The sequence below is a fragment of the Salvelinus alpinus genome, chromosome 34 (assembly GCF_045679555.1).
Source record: "Salvelinus alpinus chromosome 34, SLU_Salpinus.1, whole genome shotgun sequence".
Lineage (NCBI taxonomy): Eukaryota > Metazoa > Chordata > Actinopteri > Salmoniformes > Salmonidae > Salvelinus > Salvelinus alpinus.
The window spans coordinates 2152194-2179185 of NC_092119.1; the positions used below are offsets into that span (position 1 = coordinate 2152194).

The 26992-nt window shown below is 44.4% G+C and overlaps 1 protein-coding gene across 2 annotated transcripts; it reads right to left on the reverse strand.

Moving 5' to 3' along the window:
* Nucleotides 1–842: 842 nt before the first annotated feature.
* LOC139563666 (fibulin-5-like) lies at nt 843–26783 on the reverse strand. Of its 2 annotated transcripts, none has more exons than XM_071382520.1 (11): nt 26467–26783; nt 26135–26189; nt 25715–25763; nt 25274–25558; nt 13366–13488; nt 11559–11675; nt 11202–11318; nt 10361–10483; nt 6269–6395; nt 5074–5272; nt 843–1784 (listed from the first exon to the last, which is right to left on the reverse strand). In XM_071382520.1, the coding sequence occupies exons 1-11, from the start codon at nt 26508–26510 to the stop codon at nt 1623–1625; spliced, it is 1401 nt and encodes a 466-aa protein (XP_071238621.1). In that variant the 5' UTR covers nt 26511–26783; the 3' UTR covers nt 843–1622. The 2 variants fall into 2 exon arrangements, with proteins under 2 accessions (XP_071238621.1, XP_071238620.1); XM_071382519.1 differs by having other exon boundaries at nt 26135–26289; nt 26467–26661.
* Between the last annotated feature and the right edge of the window lie 209 nt (nt 26784–26992).

A 26992-nucleotide genomic window follows, 5' to 3' on the forward strand; every position in this document is an offset into this window, starting at 1 on the left:
TGACCAGGTTGATACTGGAGAGGACTGACCAGGTTGTTATTGGAGAGGACTGACCAGGTTGTTACTGGAGAGGACTGACCAGGTTCACTTACAGGTTGATACTGGAGAGGACTGACCAGGTTGTTACTGGAGAGGACTGACCAGGTTCACTTACAGGTTGATACTGGAGAGGACTTGACCAGGTTCACTTACAGGTTGATACTGGAGAGGACTGACCAGGTTCACTTACAGGTTGATACTGGAGAGGACTGAATGAAATGTGACAAAGACTTTGAGAAGAAAAACCCCCACAAAACAGGACAGACCATTGTTTTGTTTTTTTATGGGGAAGTTTGGTCCATGGATAATGTATATAAGAGTGGCAAAATTAAACACATTTGACGTCATATATTACTTCAAGACAAATATTTCAGGGAAATGTATCTTGTAAAATCAGTAGTACATCTGATGGGCACCGTTGACAAATGATTGTGTTAAAATAAAAACACAAATTGAAATGGGTAACTTGATTAGGACACTGTACGGTAATGTCCAGTCATCAGCTAACGTAGCAGAAGTGAGCCCCCTGCAGCAGTAGAAGATCTACAGTGACAGAAACAATGTGTACTCAGACCAGAGCAGTCATAGCCTGGTAGCAGTCATAGCCTGGTAGCAGTCTATTTGGGCTAACATTCCACTCCTTATGCCATGACAAGGAATTGGAATGTTAGCACAAACAGATCTGGGGCCAAGCTAGTTCAAGTCCGGTAGGAATCAAAACATTTCCCACCAAGGTTGAAAGTGTATTTCTTGATAGCTCTACATACTGTAGAGAGAGACGCTGCTACACAAAACACATCAGATATTGTAAGCTCACGTTCACAGTTTATTTAAAGTTTAACGCTTCACAGGAAATAACGGAAGACTAAGTTCAATCGATAACAAATAGAAATACGTAGTAAACAGCAAATACTGACAATAATTTCAATCAATGACCTTAATCATAAATGTTTTATTTTTAAAGAGGAGAGAGAGAGAGACACACACATAGCCTTTACAATACAACATAAATATCCTTATGTGTGGAAAATACGTTAGTCTGATAGATACAGTGATAATGTCCAGTAACAGTCTGATGTGGATGTAAGAGTGGGGAAGGGAGGTGGTGAAATGTAGCGCAAGGTGCCTCCGTGTCCTATAACAACAGATGAGAGTTCATTGAAAGTTTATTCAGACGATAACGGTGGTAAGACAGACAGCATCACATCTCGAGAACAGGAGACAGACAGCATCGCATCTCGTGAACAGGAGACAGACAGCATCGCATCTCGTGAACAGAGAGAAGAGGAGACAGACAGCATCACATCTCGTGAACAGAGAGAAGAGGAGACAGACAGCATCACATCTCGTGAACAGAGAGAAGAGGAGACAGACAGCATCTCATCTCGTGAACAGAGAGAAGACAGACAGCATCACATCTAGTGAACAGAGAGAAGAGACAGACAGCATCACATCTCGTGAACAGAGATAACAGGAACAGAGCTGTCTGATGAGAGATGGTAGATTTGGAGAGTAAAAGATTCCGGGATGATATCCTTAGGGTTGTGAGAGTACGTGGTGATGGGTCATGGGGGGGAGGGGCCTCAGTAAGGATGCTCTGACACGTATATCGTGAGCCGTATGATGCTGGTGCCCCTGAAGTTGATGACGTTGTTAACGGTTACCATCTCCAGGTCCAGGACCAGCTCCCTGGGACCCTTGATGGGCCGAGATAGGACCAGAGTGGCACTCACGTTACTGGTTTGCTGTAACACGAGAGAGAGAGAGAGAGAGAGAGAGACAGAGAGAGAGAGAGAGAGAGACACTCACGTTACTGGTTTGCTGTAACGAGAGAAAGAGAGAATAAAGAAGAGAGAAGTTTGGGACAACTCTTGATGTAAAAAAAGGATTGATAAATAAACATGACAGATTGATTGACATCATGTACTACTATTTAATGTGATCTTATCTCCCCACAAAACTGGTTTTACCAGGCCTATCGCGTAATGGTAACATACAGTTCATTCAGAAAGTATTCAGACCCCTTGACTTTTTCAACATTTCATTCTAAAATTGATTAAATTTCCCCCCCCCAATCAATGTACACACAATACCCCATAATGACAAAGCAAAAACAGGTTTAGACATTTTTGCAAATGTATTAAAAATTTAAAACTGAAATACTTTATTTACATAAGGTATCTGTTATTTATTTTTAATACATTTGCATTTCTTTGTCATTATGGGGTATTGTGATGTCATTATGGGGTATTGTGATGTCATTATGGGGTATTGTGATATCATTATGGGGTATTGTGATGTCATTATGGGGTATTGTGTGTAGATTGATGAGGAAAACAAACAATTTAATCCATTTTAGAATAACTTAACAAAATGTGGAAACAGTCAAGGGGTCTGAATAGTTTGCGGATTCAGTAAGAAAGTGGAATATAATGGCAACATGCCTTTCCCTTCTGCATAGCAGTTGTTAGGTTAAAACCACTTCCTACATTCCTACATTCAAGTCATGATTTATGGTTTCAGACCAAACACTGACGAATCATGAGCAAACAGAGGATTCAGCACAATACTATACGCCACAGTGTACTTTGGAAGGATTCCATCACCGTCTTTGCAGTAGATTATTTCACACCAAAATGTTTTTTTTTAAACAGCTGAGAACACCTCTAATCTAAAGAGAACACAATCAGAATCTAGCAGAGTAGAGCATCTCTAACGCTACACACTCTTAGTGCCCCATCTGCTGGCCAACTATACCAAGCACATACTGGATCCTGGACTTCCTGACGGGCCGCTCCCCAGGTGGTCAGGGTAGGCAACAACACATCAGCTGACCATCAACACGGGAAAAGGAAAAGAGGAACAACTGAATGCCTTCAACTGAAAATGTGTCTTCTGCATTTAACCCAACCCCTCTGAATCAGGGGGGGGGGGCTGCCTTAAATCGACATCCACGTCTTCGGCGCCCGGGGAACAGTGGGTTAACTGCCTTGCTCAGGGGCAGAACGACAGATTTTTACCTTGTCAGTGTGGGGATTTGATCCAGCAACTGCCCACAGGGTCCCTCACAGTTGCTTCCAACTGTCCCTCACAGTTGCTTGCTCACAGTTGCTTCCAACATTAAGTTTGACGACAACGACGAGACGGCCTATAGTGAGGAGGTCAGAGACCTGGCAGTGTGGTGCCAGGACAACAAACTCTCCCTCAACGTGAGCAAGACAAAGGAGATGAACATAGACTACATGAAAAGGAGGGCCGAACATGCCCCCATTCACATCGACGGGGATGTAGTGGAGCGGGTCGAGAGTTAAGTTCCTTGGTGTCCACATCTCCAACAAACTATCATGGTCCAAACACACCAAGACAGTCGTTAAAGAGGGCACGACAACACCTTCTCCCCCTCAGGACACTGAAAAGATTTGGCATGGGTCCCCAGATCCTTAAAAATGTCTATAGCTGCACCATTGAGAGCATCCTGACCCGTTGCATCACTGCATGGTATGGCAACTGTTTGGCATCCGACCGTAAGGCGCTACAGATGGTAGTGCGTATGGCCCAGTACATCACTGGGGCCAAGCTTCCTGACATCCAGGACCTCTATACCAGGCGGTGTCAGGGAAAAGCACAAAAAATGGTAAAAGACTCCAGTCACCCAAGTCATAGACTGTTCTCTCTGCTACCGCACGGCAAGCGGTACCGGAGCGCCAAGTCTAGGTCCAAAAGGCTCCTTAATAGTTTCTACCCCCAAGGCATGAGACTGCTGAACACTTAATCAAATGGTCACCCGGACTATTTACATTGACCCCCCCCCCTCTCCTCCCTCCTCCCTTCCTCCCTCCCTCCCTCATGTAGAACGCTTCTCCCTCCCTCATGTAGAACACTCCTCCCTCCCTCATGTAGAACTCCTCCCTCCTTCTCCCTTCCTCCCTCCCTCATGTAGAACTCCTCCCTCCTTCTCCCTTCCTCATGTAGAACTCTCCTCCCTCCTTCTCCCTTCCTCCCTCCCTCATGTAGAACACTCCTCCCTCATGTAGAACTCTCCTCCCTCCCTCCCCCTCATGTAGAACTCTCCTCCCTCCTCCCTCCTCCCTTCCTCCCCCCCTCACGTAAAACGCTCCTCCCCCCCTCACGTAAAACGCTCCTCCCCTCCCTCACGTAAAACGCTCCTCCCCCCCTCACGTAAAACGCTCCTCCCTCCCTCACGTAAAACGCTCCTCCCCCCCTCACGTAAAACGCTCCTCCCCCCCTCACGTAAAACGCTCCTCCCCCCCTCACGTAAAACGCTCCTCCCCCCCTCACGTAAAACGCTCCTCCCCCCCTCACGTAAAACGCTCCTCCCCCCCTCACGTAAAACGCTCCTCCCCCCCTCACGTAAAACGCTCCTCCCCCCCTCACGTAAAACGCTCCTCCCCCCTCACGTAAAACGCTCCTCCCCCCTCACGTAAAACGCTCCTCCCCCCTCACGTAAAACGCTCCTCCCCCCCTCACGTAAAACGCTCCTCCCCCCCTCACGTAAAACGCTCCTCCCCCCCTCACGTAAAACGCTCCTCCCCCCCTCACGTAAAACGCTCCTCCCCCCCTCACGTAAAACGCTCCTCCCCCCTCATGTAAAACGCTCCTCCCTCATGTAGAACGCTCCTCCCTCATGTAGAACTCTCGTCCCTCCCTCACCCTCCTGTAGAACGCTCCTCCCTCCCTCATCCTCCTGTAGAACGCTCCTCCTTCCCTCACCCTCCTGTAGAACGCTCCTCCCTCCCTCCCTCTCATGTAGAACTCTCGTCCCTCCCTCATGTAGGCTGTATCACAACTGGCTGTGATTGGGAGTCCCATAGGGCGGTGCACAATTGGCTCAGCGTCGTCCGTGTTTGGCCGGTGTAGGCTGTCATTGTAAATAAGAATTTGTTCTTAACTGACTTGCCTCGTTAAATAAAGAAAAATAATTATAAATAATAATGTAAAACGCTCCTCCCTCCCTCCCTCCCTCCTGTAGAACGCTCCTCCCTCCCTCCTGTAGAACGCTCCTCCCTCCCTCACCCTCATGTAGAACTCTCGTCCCTCGTTGCCCGGTCCTTTGATCTGGAAGATATAGAAAGCCCCAGGGTATCTGGTAGTGGCCTGCATCTGGAAGATGTCTGCTGGGACGCTGCGTCCTGAGGACAGGTCCATGTGGCGGTAAAGGATGGTGAAGGGCCTGTCTCTACAAGCTGGGTTCTCAGCACTACACATACACTGACTGGAGAGAAGAAAGAGAGGGAGAGAAAGAGAGAAGAAAGAGAAAGGGAGGGAGGGAGGGAGGGAGAAAAAGAGAGAGATGTATCACTTAGAGAGAAATAAATATCACTTGAACTCCTGTGTTCCTGTTCATAAAGCATCAGAGTAGGAGTGCTGATCTTGGATCAGATCCCCCTCTTGTCCATGTCACGAAATGCATTATCATCGAAAATGCTAAACTGATCCGAGATCAGCACTCCTACTCTGAGATTGCTTTATGTACATAGGAGCATTACAACGAGAGTGAGTATAAAAGTAGTGAGTAGAATTACACAACCACAGTCCAAGACAGACAGACTCGTGCTTCTACACCTGCATTGCTTGCTGTTTGGGGTTTTAGGCTGAGTTTCTGTACAGCACTTTGAGATATCAGCTGATGTAAGAAGGGCTATATAAATACATTTGATTCTTAGTCCAAGACAGATATACACCGAGTATACAAAACATTAAGAACACCTTCCTAATATTGAGTTGCCGCCCCCCCCCCCTTTTGCCCTCAGAACAGCCTCAATTCGTCAGGGCATGGAATCTAAAAGTTATCAACCACGTTCCACAGGGATGCTGGCCCATGTTGACTCCAATGCTTCCCACAGTTGTGTAAAAAAACAGCAGCTTTGCAGTTTTTGACACACACAATCCGGTGCGCCTGGCACCTACTACCATACCCCGTTCAAAAGGCATTTAAATATGTTGTCTTGCCCATTCACCTTCTGAATGGCACACGTACACAATCCATGTCTCAATTTTCTCAAGGCTTAAAAATCCTTCTTTAACCACCTGTCTCCTCCCCTTCATCTACACTGATTGAAGTGGATTTAACAGGTGACATCAATAAGGGATCATCATTTTTCACCTGGATTCCCCTGGTCAGTCTATGTCATGGAAAGAGCAGGTGTTCACATTGTCAGTGTAAACACAACCATAGTCTAAAACACAGACAGACAGTATCGGTACTCACTTGTCACCGAGTTCAACGTACGGCGGATCACATTTTAGCGGATCCAAGCACGTAGAGCGTCCCTGGAAATTGAAACAAACTTGTGCTGTTGTACACGTGTTGTTACCAGTCTCACACTCATTGATATCTTCAGAAAAACACACAACAACAATTCACGTCAGTTAGACAGCAATCGTCCCATTATTAATCACACAACAAGAGGTTGGCATGACATTTTACAATTTATTGTCAACCACGTTGACAACAGTATGTGCGGTTGGTCACGGAATGAATCTCAAATGAGTCCTCCTTTCTCACCATTTGAGGAAGGAGGCAAGGAAAGAGGACTTGAGGAATGAAGGAAAATAACTTTTGAGATTCACCCACAAAGTAAGGTCCATCAGTAATGGTATCCAATTCCTGATACAGTGCATTACTTTCCCACCAGAACCTCTCTGCACTAACAGTGGATATCATTACTTTTCAACCAGAACTCTCTGCACTAACAGTGGATATCATTACTTTTCAACCAGAACTCTCTGCACTAACAGTGGATATCATTACTTTTCAACCAGAACCTCTCTGCACTAACAGTGGATATCATTACTTTTCAACCAGAACTCTCTGCACTAACAGTGGATATCATTACTTTTCAACCAGAACTCTCTGCACTAACAGTGGATATCATTACTTTTCAACCAGAACTCTCTGCACTAACAGTGGATATCATTACTTTCAACCAGAACTCTCTGCACTAACAGTGGATATCATTACTTTTCCACCAGAACTCTCTGCACTAACAGTGGATATCATTACTTTTCAACCAGAACTCTCTGCACTAACAGTGGATATCATAAGTATTCACCACCACCACCCCCCTTTTGACTTCTAAACATTTTATTGTGTAACAAAGTGAGGTTAAAATGGATTTAAATTGTAATGTTTTGTCAACAATCTACACACAATACTCTTTAATGTCATAGTGGAAGAAAAATGTTTATTTTTATATTAATTTAAAATAAAACAATAATATACCTTTATTGGATAAGTATTCAGGTTATTAATCCTGCTGAAAGGTGAATTCCTTAGATTTTCCTCTAGGATTTTGCACATGCTTAGCTCCATCCCGTTTATTTTTATCCGGAAAAACTCCCTAGTCTTTGCCTATGTCAAGCATACCCATACCATGATGCAGCCACCACCATGCTTGAATATAAGGAGGCAGTTACTCAGTGATGTGTTGTGTTGGATTTGCCCCAAACATAAGGCTTTGAATTTAGGCATAAAATATATTCCTTTGCCTTGTTTTTCCACAGTATTACTTTAGTGTCTTATTGCAATCAGGATGAATGTTTTGTATTCTGTACATTTTTATTCTTCTTTTCACTCTTGTCATTTAGGACATTATTGTTGAGTCACTACAATGTTGTTGATCCATCCTCAGTTTTCTACCATCACAGCCATTGAACTCTGTAGCCATTTTAAAATCCCCAATGGCTTCATGGTAACGTCCCTGAGCAGTTTCCTTCCTGTCCTGCAGCTCAGTCTAGAAGAACGACTGTATCTTTGATGTGTCTGGGTGGTTTAATAAATCATCCACGGCATAATTATTAACTTCAACATGCTTAAAGAGATAATCAATGTCTGATTTGTTATTGTTACCCATCCACCAATCACTGCCCTTCTTTATGAGGCTTTCGAAAAGCTCCGTGGTCTTTTGTAGTTGAATCGGTGCTTGATTTTCAACACTTGACTGAGAGGCCTTACAGATGCTGTATGTATGGGTGACAGAGGAAGGAGTAGTTATTATTTAACCAGGTAGGCTAGTTGAGAACAAGTTCTCATTTACAACTGCGACCTGGCCAAGATAAAGCAAAGCAGTGCGACACAAACAACAACACAGAGTAACACATGGAGTAAACAAACAGACAGTTAATAACACAATAGAAAAATCTGTATACAGTGTGTGCAAATGAAGTAAGGATAGTCAAATAAAACATTATGTCAACTTATTATGTGAGTTGTTAACCCTCTACACTCATACCCATATACGGGTTGGAAAATGGCACATTTGGACACTGATAAACGGCTAAATTGGAACGTAGTGGCTGTTCAGTAACAGGCTGTACATGACGTCAGTATGGGTTTTTAACTGACAGCCGTTCTGAACTTGAGCACCTCACGAGACAAGAAGTTGCCCCCCCCCCCCCCCCGCTAATTGGGCAACTTTTGCTATTTTCTTGTTGTCTTAGTGACGGAAATGCTGTAAATTACGACGACTCGAATGGTATTTTGAAAGATGACACGTTAAGGATTATAATAAATATCGCTTTGATGTCATTACAAGAAAGCACAACACCCGTGAATCCAAATGTGTACTTCACATTTCCATATCATTAAAGTCATGTTATATACAGTGTCAATGTTTATGATCACTGTTTGATGTAAAGTTACAAGATGACATGGTGTCATACCCCGGGTTATCCTGATACAGAATGAGCCTGTTTGATGTATTGTGAAGAAAATTTGCCGCTGACCACGCATCAGAATGCACTCATGGTAACCAAAATTAAGATTGGCTTCTCTGAATTGCCTAGTGAAAGCTTAACACTGTAAGATCGTATTTTATAATTAAGCTAGTTATGTAGGTGTAACAGTCACCGATTGAAACGCTATTAGCGCGCACCACCGCTAACTAGCTAGCCATTTCACATCGGTTACATCCGCAACAGAACAAGCTTCCAAATGATGCCCACCTGACCCAGATTGCGATTTATAAATGAACAATTTTTGGGATTGCGTAAACAACAACAGTAATTGTGTGATGGCGGGGCGCAGGGCTGCATTCCAAACCAAACAGCGGGGCGCAGGGCTGCATTCCAAACCAAACAGCGGGGCGCAGGGCTGCATTCCAAACCAAACAACTGTGCTTGCTCTAGTTCCTCAACGGCAAAGCTAAGAGAGCTAAAAAAAAAAGCCCTTTTTATAGTTGAAGACTCTTCGAGTCATAAAAGTGCATCGAAACGACTTGGGAAATGTGTCCACTTGGAGACACCAGTTAGACCTCTCACTCAAAACCCTTGTACATTTTATGTTGCACCTCCACACATTTTCCAGGAATTATTTTCGTCATGTTACTGAATGTATTCAGAGGATTTTTTTTTAGATTATAAATAATTGCAGTGAAAAGTACAGTGAATGTAAAAATCACAAAATCGTCCTTGTAAAAGTTTTGGATTCCCTCGTGTGAGGTGAACTGTTGCGTCCTCACCTTTGGTCTGATAATTTGTAGAACGCTTACATTTCAGTATTTTGTGTAGATCAATGACAAAAAAATATAGATTTCAATCACACTTTGTAACACAACCTAGGTCAGGTCTCCAATACCTTCACAGGTTAGGGTTAGTACAGTAGGCCTCCAATACCTTCACAGGTTAGGGTTAGTACAGTCGGCCTCCAATACCTTCACAGGTTAGGGTTAGTACAGTAGGTCTCCAATACCTTCACAGGTTAGGGTTAGTACAGTAGGTCTCCAATACCTTCACAGGTTAGGGTTAGTACAGTAGCTCTCCAATACCTTCACAGGTTAGGATTAGTACAGTAGGCCTCCATTACCTTCACAGGTTAGGGTTAGTACAGTAGGTCTCCAATACCTTCACAGGTTAGGGTTAGTACAGTAGACCTTCAATACCTTCACAGGTTAGGGTTAGTACAGTAGGTCTCCAATACCTTCACAGGTTAGGGTTAGTACAGTCGGCCTCCATTACCTTCACAGGTTAGGGTTAGTACAGTAGGTCTCCAATACCTTCACAGGTTAGGGTTAGTACAGTAGGCCTCCAATACCTTCACAGGTTAGGGTTAGTACAGTAGGCCTCCAATACCTTCACAGGTTAGGGTTAGTACAGTAGGACTCCATTAACTTCACAGGTTAGGGTTAATACAGTCGGTCTTCCAATACCTTCACAGGTTAGGGTTAGTACAGTAAGTCTCCAATACCTTCACAGGTTAGGGTTAGTACAGTAGGTCTCCAATATCTTCACAGGTTAGGGTTAGTACAGTAGCCCTCCATTCCCTGGGCAGGTTAGGGTTAGTACAGTAGGTGTTCCTGATTACCTTCACAGCTCCTCCCATCCTCATAAAGATAGTATCCCGCTGGGCAGTGACACTGGAAGGAGCCAGGGGTGTTCACACAGCGGTGCCGACACAGAAACTCTGAGAAACCACACTCGTCCAGGTCTGCAGTCGACATACACAGTTAGTCGTCATCACAGTAACATGGCATCACAGTAAATCAACACTAGTGGCAGACTACCGTTGGTTTAAATAAACTGATTTTACAGCATTCTACTTGCCTTTAACCATTATGGTAATCGGCCAAACATTATAGCTCAAAGTTAAATAAGGTTCACAGGCAATTAATTAATAATAATTTGTGTCGCCTTTTATGACTCACTAAAACATTGAGTGAATAAGCTTAGCTTAGCCTTTTGAGACACTGGGTGAATAGCTTAGCGTAGCCTTTGAGACACTGGGTGAATAGCTTAGCGTAGCCTTTTGAGACACTGGGTGAATAGCTTAGCGTAGCCTTTTAAGACACTGGGTGAATAGCTTAGCCTTTTAAGACACTGGGTGAATAGCTTAGCGTAGCCTTTTAAGACACTGGGTGAATAGCTTAGCGTAGCCTTTTGAGACACTGGGTGAATAAGCTTAGCGTAGCCTTTTAAGACACTGGGTGAATAAGCTTAGCGTAGCCTTTTGAGACACTGGGTGAATAAGCTTAGCGTAGCCTTTTGAGACACTGGGTGATTAGCTTAGCGTAGCCTTTTAAGACACTGGGTGATTAGCTTAGCGTAGCCTTTTAAGACACTGGGTGAATAGCTTAGCTGTGTGTCTGCAACACCATGGTCATTGGTTGTAAATTAACACAGAATACTATGCTCTCTCTCATCATCACCATTGCAGGTGGTCCCGTCAGAAGCCAGCTCAAATCCCTGATCACAGTTACACATGTAGGAGCCGTAGGTGTTGAAACAGCCATGGGTACAGGGGTTGTCCTCACACTCATCCACATCTAGAGGGGAGGTTAGAGGACCACTTTTAATATATCACTATATAAACACACTAATGCTAAATAATTAGTATAGGCCACCTACAGGTGTGTGTGTGTGTGTGTGTGTGTGTGTGTGTGTGTGTGTGTGTGTGTGTGTGTGTGTGTGTGTGTGTGTGTGTGTGTGTGTGTGTGTGTGTGTGTGTGCATATGTACATGTAAGCACGCTTGTGTGTGTGTATGTGTGTGTGTGTGTGTGTGTACCTTGGCAGGTCCTGCTGTCGGGGTTGAGGAGGAAGCCAGGGTTACAGGAGCAGGAATAGGAGCCTGGCACGTTGGCGCACAGCTGCTCGCAGTACCCGTAGCGACACTCATCAATGTCTGGACACAGAGAGATGGAAGTTAAACAATATCTGGACACAGAGAGATGGAAGTTAAACAATCAATATCGGGACACAGAGAGATGGAAGTTAAACAATCAATATCTGGACACAGAGAGATGGAAGTTAAACAATCAATATCTGGACACAGAGAGATGGAAGTTAAACAATCAATATCTGGACACAGAGAGATGGAAGTTAAACAATCAATATCTGGACACAGAGAGATGGAAGTTAAACAATCAATATCTGGACACAGAGAGATGGAAGTTAAACAATCAATATCTGGACACAGAGAGATGGAAGTTAAACAATCAATATCTGGACACAGAGAGATGGAAGTTAAACAATCAATATCTGGACACAGACAGAGAGATGAAAAACATGGAATAAATTAATGGAATGAAACAGAGGAAACTGTTTGACACAGGAACTAAACCAAACAGAGGAAACTGACACGCCTAGGGCTGGGCGGTATACCGTATTTTACTATATACAGGTATTGATGCACGGACCGGTTTGGGTTTTCACTTTACCTTCTATAACGACATTTGAATGTTTGGTTTGTTAATTGTGATACGCCGTGTGTAACGTCCATTTTTATAGTTTACTCTGCTACTTGAGCCATCCCTCTCCACACAGACCTAGTCCCGCCCCCTGTCACTCAAGGAGAGCATTAGTTGTTGCTTGACGACGAGACACTTGCGTTCAGTCTGCTGGTCAAAGCAGCACATGAAACAATGTTGATGACAACAATGTTATTTTCACGTTGCTTCTTAATATAAATCCACTAGGAATCTATAATGACACTATTAGTTTGTGTTTCTTACATCAGCAAACAGCTAGTTTGTCTTTTCTTAGCAAGTTAAGCTAAATCGTGTTAGCCACTAATGCTAATCGCTAGTTAGCTGGCTAACTAGCGAGTCAGAGCAAACGTAGCTAGCTATACAGCCTGATACCAGTGCTGGTGGAGGCCTAAATCAGCACGTTGTTTGTGCAACAGTATCTTCTCAATCAAAGAGGAATAGGCGGAGGATGAATATGTGTTAGCTATAAGAATAAAGATTTAATGTAGCCAAAGATTATAGGGGACATCACTTTGGTTCCTACCCGTCACAATAACTCGTCCCTTACATCTTCATTCGTTGCCATGTCAAACACTGTATTCAAAGTGCCCACTATTATTTATATTATAACTATAAAAAACATTATATTTCCATGATTCCAAAAGTACACCCAAGTGGTTTGATCTAAATCGCAACATTTGGTTAAAAATAAGGCCTAGTATTTTTGCCCATATCGTGGCAGTGTGGAAATGATTTCAAATGAGTGCAGGAAATGCAGAAATTGATGGAAATGCAGGAAATTACTTTAGGTTGAAGTTGAATTGAACAGTATAAACCAATCAGAATGGAGAAAGATCCATTGAAATCATTTAGAATATATGTGTTGCCAGCCAGGATCACTCCCTACTCAAAGCAAATGTACAACTTTTATAAATCAAAAACATAAAATATTTGAAAAATACCATATGATATGATATTTTGGCCATATCTCCCAGCCCTACTTACGCGTAGTGATGACATATCTGACCTACCCCTGAAATAGTATGATCTCTGTAAAAGCTCTGATCCCAGCTGTAATGGGTGACCTACAGTTTAACACACACACACACGTGTTTCAGTTCGTACCCTGACACTGTCCCCCGACCAGCCAGTAGCCCTCGGTACAGGAGCAGGTATATCCTCCAGCTGTGTTGATGCACACCTGGGTGGGGTTACACTGGTGGGAGTCTGTCTCACACTCATCAATGTCTGGAAGAGAGAGAGAGGACAGGGTGGGGGGGGAGTGAGAGAGAGAGAGAGGGGGGGGGGGGGTGTCAGGTGGTAGAAACGTCACTATTGGTAGTGTATAGGATACTACGTGGAGTAACTAACCTTGTTAGTCGACTCTACCAAATAATACAATGTTTTTTTCCCCCAGAGGTCGACTACCCCTAACATTCTAAGTTCCTGAAATAATGCAGGTGCTCTGGGATTCTCAAACAGACCTCGAAGCCAGTGACACTGCATTTTTACCATTGTTCGCCTCTAATTAGGGATTTAGACCTGGGACAGTAGGGTGAGTGCAATTAATTATTTACATTTTAGTCATTTAGCAGGCGCTCTTATCCAGAACGACTTACAGTATGAGTGCATACGTTTTCTGACTGTCCCCCCCCCGTGGGAATCAAACCCACAGACCTGTCGTGGCAAGAACCATGCTCCACACGGGACCAGGAAGAACAGAAAACCCAGCCGGTTTCGGACCTCATAGGGTCTGGGAGTTGAAGACCCCTCTTCCTATAGCTCAATATCACAGTAACTCAAATCAAATGTATTTATATAGTCCTTCGTACATCAGCTGATATCTCAAAGTGCTGTACAGAAACCCAGCCTAAAACCCCAAACAGCAAGCAATGCAGGTGTAGAAGCACGGTGGCTAGGAAAAACCTCCCTAGAAAGGCCAAAACCTAGGAAGAAACCTAGAGAGAGGAACCAGGCTATGAGGGGTGGCCAGTCCTCTTCTGGCTGTGCCGGGTGGAGATTATAACAGAACATGGCCAAGATGTTCAAATGTTCATAAATGACCAGCAGGGTCAGATAATAATAATCACAGTAGTTGTAACTAAACTGAATGTATTCATACATGTTAATGCTGTAATTCCCACAGACCGTACATAAAATATCTCAAATGCCATTTCACTGTACTTGGTGATGTTAAACCTTGAATTCCCTCTGAGGTTAAAAAAGGTTATTGCACAAGATTAATTGTTCTGGGTGACATTCCTTTAACTCCCCTTAAAATCGTTTCACACTGCCCTACGTTTCCACATTTCCTTATGTGGATATCACAAATCAAAATGCCAAACATTTTATGCTCCTCAGACAATTAAGTAATTTTAAAGAGAGAGTGAGAAAGACAGAGCGAGAGAGAGAGCGCGAGAAAGACAGAGCGAGAGAGAGAGCGCGAGAAAGGCAGAGAGAGCGCGAGAAAGGCAAAGACAGAGAGAGAGAGAGCGCGAGAAAGGCAGAGAGAGAGAGAGAGAGCGCGAGAAAGGCAGAGAGAGAGAGCGCGAGAAAGGCAGAGAGAGAGAGCGCGAGAAAGGCAGAGAGAGAGAGCGCGAGAAAGGCAGAGAGAGAGAGCGCGAGAAAGGCAGAGAGAGAGAGCGAGAAAGGCAGAGAGAGAGAGCGAGAAAGGCAGAGAGAGAGAGCGAGAAAGGCAGAGAGAGAGAGCGAGAAAGGCAGAGAGAGCGAGCGAGAAAGGCAGAGAGAGAGCGAGCGAGAAAGGCAGAGAGAGAGCAAGCGAGAAAGGCAGAGAGAGAGCAAGCGAGAAAGGCAGAGAGAGAGCGAGCGAGAAAGGCAGAGAGAGAGCGAGAAAGGCAGAGAGAGAGCGAGCGAGAAAGGCAGAGAGAGAGCGAGCGAGAAAGGCAGAGAGAGAGCGAGCGAGAAAGGCAGAGAGAGAGCGAGCGAGAAAGGCAGAGAGAGAGCGAGCGAGAAAGGCAGAGAGAGAGCGAGCGAGAAAGGCAGAGAGAGAGCGAGCGAGAAAGGCAGAGAGAGAGCGAGCGAGAAAGGCAGAGAGAGAGCGAGCGAGAAAGGCAGAGAGAGAGCGAGCGAGAAAGGCAGAGAGAGAGCGAGCGAGAAAGGCAGAGAGAGAGCGAAGTCAGGGGGACTCCAGCTAAGATAAGCATTCTTCTTTAAAACAGGCAGCTGATAAAGTCTGCAAGCCGGCCGGTTAGTGTTGGTCTGTGTCTATCCCAAATAGCACTCTATTACCTACATAGTGCACTGCTTTTGACCAGGGCCCATAGGACTGTGGTCAAAAGTAGTGCACTATGTAGGAAATAGAGTGCTATTTGGGATACAACCTTGGGTCTTGGGAGGAGGAGAGGGGGTTTTAGACCAAGCCAGGCAGACCTGGGTTCAAATACTATTCACAATCATTTACTAAGACTGTATCTGTGCTCTCTCAGGCAGACCTGGGTTCAAATACTATTCACAATCATTTACTAAGACTGTATCTGTGCTCTCTCAGGCAGACCTGGGTTCAAATACTATTCACAATCATTTACTAAGACTGTATCTGTGCTCTCTCAGGCAGACCTGGGTTCAAATACTATTCACAATCACTTACTAAGACTGTATCTGTGCTTGACTGAAGCAGACCTGGGTTCAAATACTATTCACAATCATTTACTAAGACTGTATCTGTGCTCTCTCAGGCAGACCTGGGTTCAAATACTATTCACAATCATTTACTAAGACTATCTGTGCTCTCTCAGGCAGACCTGGGTTCAAATACTATTCACAATCATTTACTAAGACTATCTGTGCTCTCTCAGGCAGACCTGGGTTCAAATACTATTCACAATCATTTACTAAGACTATCTGTGCTTGACTGAAGCCGGTTGCAATAGAACCAATGGAACACTCAAAGTAGTTGAAAGATTTTGAATCATGTTTGAACCCCGTCGGTCTCTCAGTATGGTAGTGAGAGCATTTGCACCCCATGTGTAGTAACTCAGAGAGAGGCTGAACTGTGGAACGTGTGTGTGTGTGTGTGTGTTCAGTTCAGCTCCTTATTTAGACTGGATCATGGGCGGCCCGAACCCAAACCCACAAGGAGATAGAGGAGGAGGACAGAGAGAAGGAACGAGGGAGCGGACAGAGAGAGAAGGAACGAGGGAGAGGACAGAGAGAGACGGAACGAGGGAGAGTACAGAGAGAGGACAGAACGAGGGAGAGTACAGAGAGAGGACAGAACGAGGGAGAGTACAGAGAGAGGACAGAGAGAGAAGGAACGAGGGAGAGTACAGAGAGAGGACAGAGAGAGAAGGAACGAGGGAGAGGACAGAGAGAGACGGAACGAGGGAGAGGACAGAGAGAAGACAGAACGAGGGAGAGTACAGAGAGAGACGGAACGAGGGAGAGGACAGAAAGAACAGGAAAGAGGAGAGGGGGAAGAGATGGGGAGAAAACATAAGGAAGGTATTTGCAGAGATAAATTAGATACAAAAAAACATAAAAATTGAAAATAAAAAATGAATATAAAATGCCACTCCTGAACCTATAGTACACCAGATGACTAAATACTACCCTATATAGTTATCTATAGTACACCAGATGACTAAATACTACCCTATATAGTTATCTACAGTACACCAGATGACTAAATACTACCCTATATAGTTATCTACAGTATACCAGATGACTAAATACTACCCTATATAGTTATCTATAGTATACCAGATGACTAAATACTACCCTATATAGTTATCTACAGTACACCAGATGACTAAATACTACCCTATATAGTTATCTATAGTACACCAGATGACTAAATACTACCCTATATAGTTATCTACAGTATACCAGATGACTAAATACTACCCTATATAGTTATCTATACCACACCAGATGACTAAATACTACCCTATATAGTTATCTATAGTACACCAGATGACTAAATACTACCCTATATAGTTATCTATAGTACACCAGATGACTAAATACTACCCTATATAGTTATCTACAGTATACCAGATGACTAAATACTACCCTATATAGTTATCTATAGTACACCAGATGACTAAATACTACCCTATATAGTTATCTATAGTACACCAGATGACTAAATACTACCCTATATAGTTATCGATAGTACACCAGATGACTAAATACTACCCTATATAGTTATCGATAGTACACCAGATGACTAAATACTACCCTATATAGTTATCGATAGTACACCAGATGACTAAATACTACCCTATATAGTTATCTACAGTACACCAGATGACTAAATACTACCCTATATAGTTATCTATAGTACACCAGATGACTAAATACTACCCTATATAGTTATCTACAGTATACCACACCAGATGACTAAATACTACCCTATATAGTTATCTATAGTATACCAGATGACTAAATACTACCCTATATAGTTATCTATAGTACACCAGATGACTAAATACTACCCTATATAGTTATCTACAGTACACCAGATGACTAAATACTACCCTATATAGTTATCTACAGTACACCACACCAGATGACTAAATACTACCCTATATAGTTATCTACAGTACACCAGATGACTAAATACTACCCTATGTAGTTATCTATAGTACACCAGATGACTAAATACTACCCTATATAGTTATCTACAGTACACCAGATGACTAAATACTACCCTATATAGTTATCTACAGCATACCAGATGACTAAATACTACCCTATGTAGTTATCTACAGTATACCAGATGACTAAATACTACCCTATGTAGTTATCTACAGTACACCAGATGACTAAATACTACCCTATGTAGTTATCTATAGTACACCAGATGACTAAATACTACCCTATATAGTTATCTACAGTACACCAGATGACTAAATACTACCCTATATAGTTATCTACAGTATACCAGATGACTAAATACTACCCTATGTAGTTATCTACAGTATACCAGATGACTAAATACTACCCTATATAGTTATCTATAGTACACCAGATGACTAAATACTACCCTATATAGTTATCTACAGTACACCAGATGACTAAATACTACCCTACATAGTTATCTACAGTACACCAGATGACTAAATACTACCCTATATAGTTATCGATAGTACACCAGATGACTAAATACTACCCTATATAGTTATCTACAGTACACCAGATGACTAAATACTACCCTATATAGTTATCTATAGTACACCAGATGACTAAATACTACCCTATATAGTTATCTACAGTATACCACACCAGATGACTAAATACTACCCTATATAGTTATCTATAGTATACCAGATGACTAAATACTACCCTATATAGTTATCTATAGTACACCAGATGACTAAATACTACCCTATATAGTTATCTACAGTACACCAGATGACTAAATACTACCCTATATAGTTATCTACAGTACACCACACCAGATGACTAAATACTACCCTATATAGTTATCTACAGTACACCAGATGACTAAATACTACCCTATGTAGTTATCTATAGTACACCAGATGACTAAATACTACCCTATATAGTTATCTACAGTACACCAGATGACTAAATACTACCCTATATAGTTATCTACAGTATACCAGATGACTAAATACTACCCTATGTAGTTATCTACAGTATACCAGATGACTAAATACTACCCTATGTAGTTATCTACAGTACACCAGATGACTAAATACTACCCTATGTAGTTATCTATAGTACACCAGATGACTAAATACTACCCTATATAGTTATCTACAGTACACCAGATGACTAAATACTACCCTATATAGTTATCTACAGTATACCAGATGACTAAATACTACCCTATGTAGTTATCTACAGTATACCAGATGACTAAATACTACCCTATATAGTTATCTATAGTACACCAGATGACTAAATACTACCCTATATAGTTATCTACAGTACACCAGATGACTAAATACTACCCTATATAGTTATCGATAGTACACCAGATGACTAAATACTACCCTATATAGTTATCTATAGTACACCAGATGACTAAATACTACCCTACATAGTTATCTACAGTACACCAGATGACTAAATACTACCCTATATAGTTATCTACAGTACACCAGATGACTAAATACTACCCTATGTAGTTATCTACAGTATACCAGATGACTAAATACTACCCTATATAGTTATCTACAGTACACCAGATGACTAAATACTACCCTATGTAGTTATCTACAGTATACCAGATGACTAAATACTACCCTATATAGTTATCTATAGTACACCAGATGACTAAATACTACCCTACATAGTTATCTATAGTACACCAGATGACTAAATACTACCCTACATAGTTATCTACAGTACACCAGATGACTAAATACTACCCTATATAGTTATCGATAGTACACCAGATGACTAAATACTACCCTATATAGTTATCTATAGTACACCAGATGACTAAATACTACCCTATATAGTTATCTACAGTATACCAGATGACTAAATACTACCCTATATAGTTATCTACAGTATACCACACCAGATGACTAAATACTACCCTACATAGTTATCTACAGTACACCAGATGACTAAATACTACCCTATATAGTTATCTACAGTACACCAGATGACTAAATACTACCCTATATAGTTATCGATAGTACACCAGATGACTAAATACTACCCTATATAGTTATCTATAGTACACCAGATGACTAAATACTACCCTATATAGTTATCTATAGTACACCAGATGACTAAATACTACCCTATATAGTTATCTACAGTACACCACACCAGATGACTAAATACTACCCTATATAGTTATCTACAGTACACCAGATGACTAAATACTACCCTATATAGTTATCGATAGTACACCAGATGACTAAATACTACCCTATATAGTTATCTATAGTACACCAGATGACTAAATACTACCCTATATAGTTATCTACAGTACACCAGATGACTAAATACTACCCTATATAGTTATCTACAGTACACCACACCAGATGATGACGCCACACTCATGAAATGCATGATGAAGGCCTGTCGATGGGCATATCGCTGGTCAACCAGCTTACCTATGCCTTGTGTGCGTGTCCCAGACGGGACCCTATTCCCTTTATAGCGCCCTACTTTTGACCAGAGCCCTATGGGTAGCGCACTACTTTTGACCAGAGCCCTATGGGTAGTGCACTACTTTTGACCAGAGCCCTATGGGTAGCGCCCTACTTTTGACCAGAGCCCTATGGGTAGCGCCCTACTTTTGACCAGAGCCCTATGGGTAGCGCCCTACTTTTGACCAGAGCCCTATGGGGTAGTGTACTACTTTTGACCAGAGCCCTATGGGTAGCGCCCTACTTTTGACCAGAGCCCTATGGGTAGTGCACTACTTTTGACCAGAGCCCTATGGGTAGCGCACTACTTTTGACCAGAGCCCTATGGGTAGTGCCCTACTTTTGACCAGAGCCCTATGGGTAGCGCCCTACTTTTGACCAGAGCCCTATGGGTAGCGCCCTACTTTTGACCAGAGCCCTATGGGTAGCGCCCTACTTTTGACCAGAGCCCTATGGGGTAGTGTACTACTTTTGACCAGAGCCCTATGGGTAGCGCCCTACTTTTGACCAGAGCCCTATGGGTAGTGCACTACTTTTGACCAGAGCCCTATGGGTAGTGCACTACTTTTGACCAGAGCCCTATGGGGTAGTGTACTACTTTAGACCAGAGCCCTATGGGGTAGTGCACTACTTTAGACCAGAGCCCTATGGGGTAGTGTACTACTTTAGACCAGAGCCCTATGGGGTAGTGCACTACTTTAGACCAGAGCCCTGGGGGTAGTGTACTACTTTAGACCAGAGCCCTGGGGGTAGTGCACTACTTTAGACCAGAGCCCTATGGGTAGTGCACTACTTTTGACCAGAGCCCTATGGGTAGTGCACTACTTTTGACCAGAGCCCTATGGGTAGTGCACTACTTTAGACCAGAGCCCTATGGGTAGTGCACTACTTTAGACCAGAGCCCTATGGGTAGTGCACTACTTTAGACCAGAGCCCTATGGGTAGTGCACTACTTTAGACCAGAGCCCTATGGGTAGTGCACTACTTTAGACCAGAGCCCTATGGGTAGTGCACTACTTTAGACCAGAGCCCTATGGGTAGTGCACTACTTTAGACCAGAGCCCTATGGGTAGTGCACTACTTTAGACCAGAGCCCTATGGGTAGTGCACTACTTTTGACCAGAGCCCTGTGGGTAGTGCACTACTTTAGACCAGAGCCCTATGGGTAGTGCACTACTTTAGACCAGAGCCCTATGGGTAGTGCACTACTTTAGACCAGAGCCCTGTGGGTAGTGCACTACTTTTGACCAGAGCCCTGTGGGTAGTGCACTACTTTAGACCAGAGCCCTATGGGTAGTGCCCTACTTTTGACCAGAGCCCTATGGGTAGCGCCCTACTTTTGACCAGGGCCCTATGGGTAGCGCCCTACTTTTGACCAGGGCCCTATGGGTAGTGCCCTACTTTTGACCAGAGCACTATGGGTAGTGCACTACTTTTGACCAGAGTCCTATGGGTATTGCCCTACATTTGACCAGAGCCCTATGGGTAGTGTACTACTTTAGACCAGAGCCCTATGGGTAGTGTACTACTTTAGACCAGAGCCCTATGGGTAGTGCCCTACTTTTGATCAGAGCCCTATGGGTAGCACCCTACTTTTGACCAGAGCCCTATGGGTAGCGCCCTACTTTTGACCAGAGCCCTATGGGTAGCGCCCTACTTTTGACCAGAGCCCTAAGGGTAGCGCCCTACTTTTGACCAGAGCCCTACTTTTGACCAGAGCCCTAAGGGTAGCGCACTACTTTTGACCAGAGCCCTATGGGTAGCGCACTACTTTTGACCAGAGCCCTATGGGTAGTGCACTACTTTAGACCAGAGCCCTGTGGGTAGTGCACTACTTTAGACCAGAGCCCTATGGGTAGCGCCCTACTTTTGACCAGAGCTCTATGGGCAGCGCCCTACTTTTGACCAGAGCCCTATGGGTAGCGCCATTACAGTCTGAGTAATTTAAAGTCTGCTGTCATTACTGCTCATAACATGTCTTATGTAGACCTTACGACAGGTTATGTAGGCCTTACGACAGGTTATGTAGGCCTTACGACAGGTTATGTAGGCTTTACGATAGAGAGTTCATTTTTGTACACCACACATACAGATAATTGTAAGGTCCCTCAGTCGAGAAGTGAATTTCAAACACAGATTCAACCACAAAGACCAGGGAGGTTTTCCAAAGTCTCACAAAGGCACCTATTAGGAAAAACAAAACAATAAAAGCAGACATTGAATATCCCTTTGATGGTGAAGTTATTAATTACACTTTGGATGGTGTATCAATAAACCCAGCCCACTATCCCACCACCAGGTATTCAGCCCACTATCCCACCACCAGGTATACAGCCCACTATCCCACCACCAGGTATACAGCCCACTATCCCACCACCAGGTATTCAGCCCACTATCCCACCACCAGGTATACAGCCCACTATCCCACCACCAGGTATACAGCCCACTATCCCACCACCAGGTATACAGCCCACTATCCCACCACCAGGTATACAGCCCACTATCCCACCACTAGGTATACAGCCCACTATCCCACCACTAGGTATACAGCCCACTATCCCACCACCAGGTATACAGCCCACTATCCCACCACCAGGTATACAGCCCACTATCCCACCACCAGGTATACAGCCCACTATCCCACCACCAGGTATACAGCCCACTATCCCACCACCAGGTATACAGCCCACTATCCCACCACCAGGTATACAGCCCACTATCTATCCCACCACCAGGTATACAGCCCACTATCTATCCCACCACCAGGTATACAGCCCACTATCCCACCAAGACCACCACCAGGTATACAGCCCACTATCCCACCACCAGGTATACAGCCCACTATCCCACCACCAGGTATACAGCCCACTATCCCACCAAGACCACCACCAGGTATACAGCCCACTATCCCACCACCTGGTATACAGCCCACTATCCCACCACCAGGTATACAGCCCACTATCCCACCACCAGGTATACAGCCCACTATCCCACCACCAGGTATACAGCCCACTATCCCACCACCAGGTATACAGCCCACTATCCCACCATCAGATATACAGCCCACTATCCCACCACCAGGTATACAGCCCACTATCCCACCACCAGGTATACAGGCCACTATCCCACCACCAGGTATACAGCCCACTATCCCACCATCAGATATACAGCCCACTATCCCACCACCAGGTATACAGCCCACTATCCCACCACCAGATATACAGCCCACTATCCCACCACCAGGTATACAGCCCACTATCCCACCACCAGATATACAGCCCACTATCCCACCACCAGGTATACAGCCCACTATCCCACCACCAGGTATACAGCCCACTATCCCACCACCAGGTATACAGCCCACTATCCCACCAAGACCACCACCAGATATACAGCCCACTATCCCACCACCAGGTATACAGCCCACTATCCCACCACCAGGTATACAGCCCACTATCTATCCCACCACCAGATATACAGCCCACTATCTATCCCACCACCAGATATACAGCCCACTATCTATCCCACCACCAGGTATACAGCCCACTATCTATCCCACCACCAGGTATACAGCCCACTATCTATCCCACCACCAGGTATACAGCGCACTATCTATCCCACCACCAGGTATACAGCCCACTATCTATCCCACCACCAGGTATACAGCCCACTATCTATCCCACCACCAGGTATACAGCCCACTATCTATCCCACCACCAGGTATACAGCCCACTATCTATCCCACCACCAGGTATACAGCCCACTATCTATCCCACCACCAGGTATACAGCCCACTATCTATCCCACCACCAGGTATACAGCCCACTATCTATCCCACCACCAGGTATACAGCCCACTATCTATCCCACCACCAGGTATACAGCCCACTATCTATCCCACCACCAGGTATACAGCCCACTATCTATCCCACCACCAGGTATACAGCCCACTATCTATCCCACCACCAGGTATACAGCCCACTATCTATCCCACCACCAGGTATACAGCCCACTATCTATCCCACCACCAGGTATACAGCCCACTATCTATCCCACCACCAGGTATACAGCCCACTATCTATCCCACCACCAGGTATACAGCCCACTATCTATCCCACCACCAGGTATACAGCCCACTATCTATCCCACCACCAGGTATACAGCCCACTATCTATCCCACCACCAGATATACAGCCCACTATCCCACCACCAGATATACAGCCCACTATCCCACCACCAGGTATACAGCCCACTATCCCACCACCAGGTATACAGCCCACTATCCCACCACCAGGTATACAGGCCACTATCCCACCACCAGGTATACAGCCCACTATCCCACCACCAGGTATACAGCCCACTATCCCACCACCAGGTATACAGCCCACTATCCCACCACCAGATATACAGCCCACTATCCCACCACCAGGTATACAGCCCACTATCCCACCACCAGGTATACAGCCCACTATCCCACCACCAGGTATACAGCCCACTATCCCACCACCAGGTATACAGCCCACTATCCCACCACCAGGTATACAGCCCACTATCCCACCACCAGGTATACAGCCCACTATCCCACCAAGACCACCAGATAAAGAGACGAAAGATACATTATTTTATATATAGGCCCATTTTTTGGGGGAAGCCTGATTTCCTTTGGCATCTATAAATATAATCCACTAGATATACAGTCATCCAGACCCTCTAGCCCATCACCCAGGCCCTCTAGCCCATCACCCAGGCTCTCTAGCCCATCACCCAGGCCCCTCTAGCCCATCACCCAGGCCCCTCTAGCCCATCACCCAGGCCCCTCTAGCCCATCACCCAGGCCCCTCTAGCCCATCATCCAGGCCCTCTAGCCCATCATCCAGGGCCCATCATCAATTGTACGTAACATTGTGTAAACATTTATTTTGAATAGCTGCTCACCATTACAGGTCCCATCTTCTGCCAGGGTGTATCCCAGGAGGCAGGGAGTGGAGCGGTTTACGACGGGGTAGCTGGGAGCCACGGGGGGGCCTGGAGGGGGTGGTAGAGGGTTGGGGTCTGGGAACCCCAGCGAGGTGTCCGGGTAGGCGGGCTCCCCTCCTCCACCCCGGGGGTAGGTAGGCTGTCTGTACAGCCCCCGGGGGACACAGAGATAACCTCCGTTCTGGTTCACACACTGCATGTCCCCTCTGCAGGTGTCTGGTACCGTACGACACTCATCAATGTCTAGAGAGGAAGGAAAGTTAGTCAAGGATAAGAATAGGGATAAACTTTATTGTTCCAGAGTGGAAAATTGTCTCAAACACAGTAAACAATCTGCCTTCAAAAACACAGCCTATAGAGATACAGAATGAATGGATAGGAAGGAGTGATTAAACTCACCAACACATACTCTTGCTATGCGGTCATAGGCGAACCCCTCTGTGCAGGTCTACGTGACAGAATAGGAAAGAGGAGATGGCCAAGAGCCTTATTCAAACAACCAGTGAGTGAAAGCAAAAACCAAATCACTACAGTAGAAGCTGATTTCATTCAATTCACTTTTTTTTTTTAAACACTTGGAACATTGCAGTAACTTTGTTTCATGTCTTGTTCATCGTTTAGAATCCTTCATTGAAGCTGTAGCTTACTTCTGTCCATCACTTTAGTATTCTCTTTGCAGATCCGTGCAGGAATGAATGAAACGCACACAGCCAGACAGACAGGCAAACAGACAGGCAAACAGACAGCCAGCCAGACAGGCAAACAATAAAAAAACACTTTCTCAAGAAATACCATGAGAGGAAAAAACGCGTGTCTTACCTGCCCATTTCCGGAGTGGACGCAACATAAAGCCAACACCAGAACAGTCAACATTCTGAAAATATAGTTTTGTTTTGTTGTTGTTGTTGTCAGGGACAGACTTCATTCCACAAGGATGCATAATGTATTGCCCATCTAATCCCAATATTAGGCTCCTGTATTCAATGGGACAAATACGTAGTATAAAAAAGGCTGTTTTAAAAGGACCAGGATATACAAACCACTGCGTATGTATGAGTATGATTATTTTTGGTGACGTAAAAGTAAATATATTGCTCTGGCTAGAAAACAAAACTTGGTCAACTTGGTCACAACCAACATCATTCACTAACCTTGCGTAAATCAGGACATTCAAGCCACTCGTGTCAAAAAGCATAGTCTATGGATCCCGTTGATCGACTCAAGACGACGAGTGGATACTTCGGTACAAGAAACCTGTTGATCCCCCTAGCTACTGTTGCGAAGGGGGAAATCCAAGGACGCATATGGTGGGCTACTCTCGCAAGTCACACCACCGCTGACTCTGCGCCTTTACTGCAAAAACTAGGATTTTATTAACAGCTGTCCGTCGACCCAAAGCCTCGATATGGACCAACAGTACGGGGAATGTATTTCAAAACGGTATGTTCTATCCCCCCCTCCTCTTCCAGCTGTTCAGACAGTTTAGCAATGCAAATTAACGGGTCCCCGAGCACTTCTGACAACAGCTGGATTCAATTATTGAGAGGCCGCCCCCTCACCAAGGCGCACGGAGGGGAGGGGAGAGTAATGGGACTATTTAAAATACCCAAATGCGGGAGAACAGGATGCTTTCGTGAGACAGTGTAGTAGCCTACATGCAATGTTTTTATTTTTTAT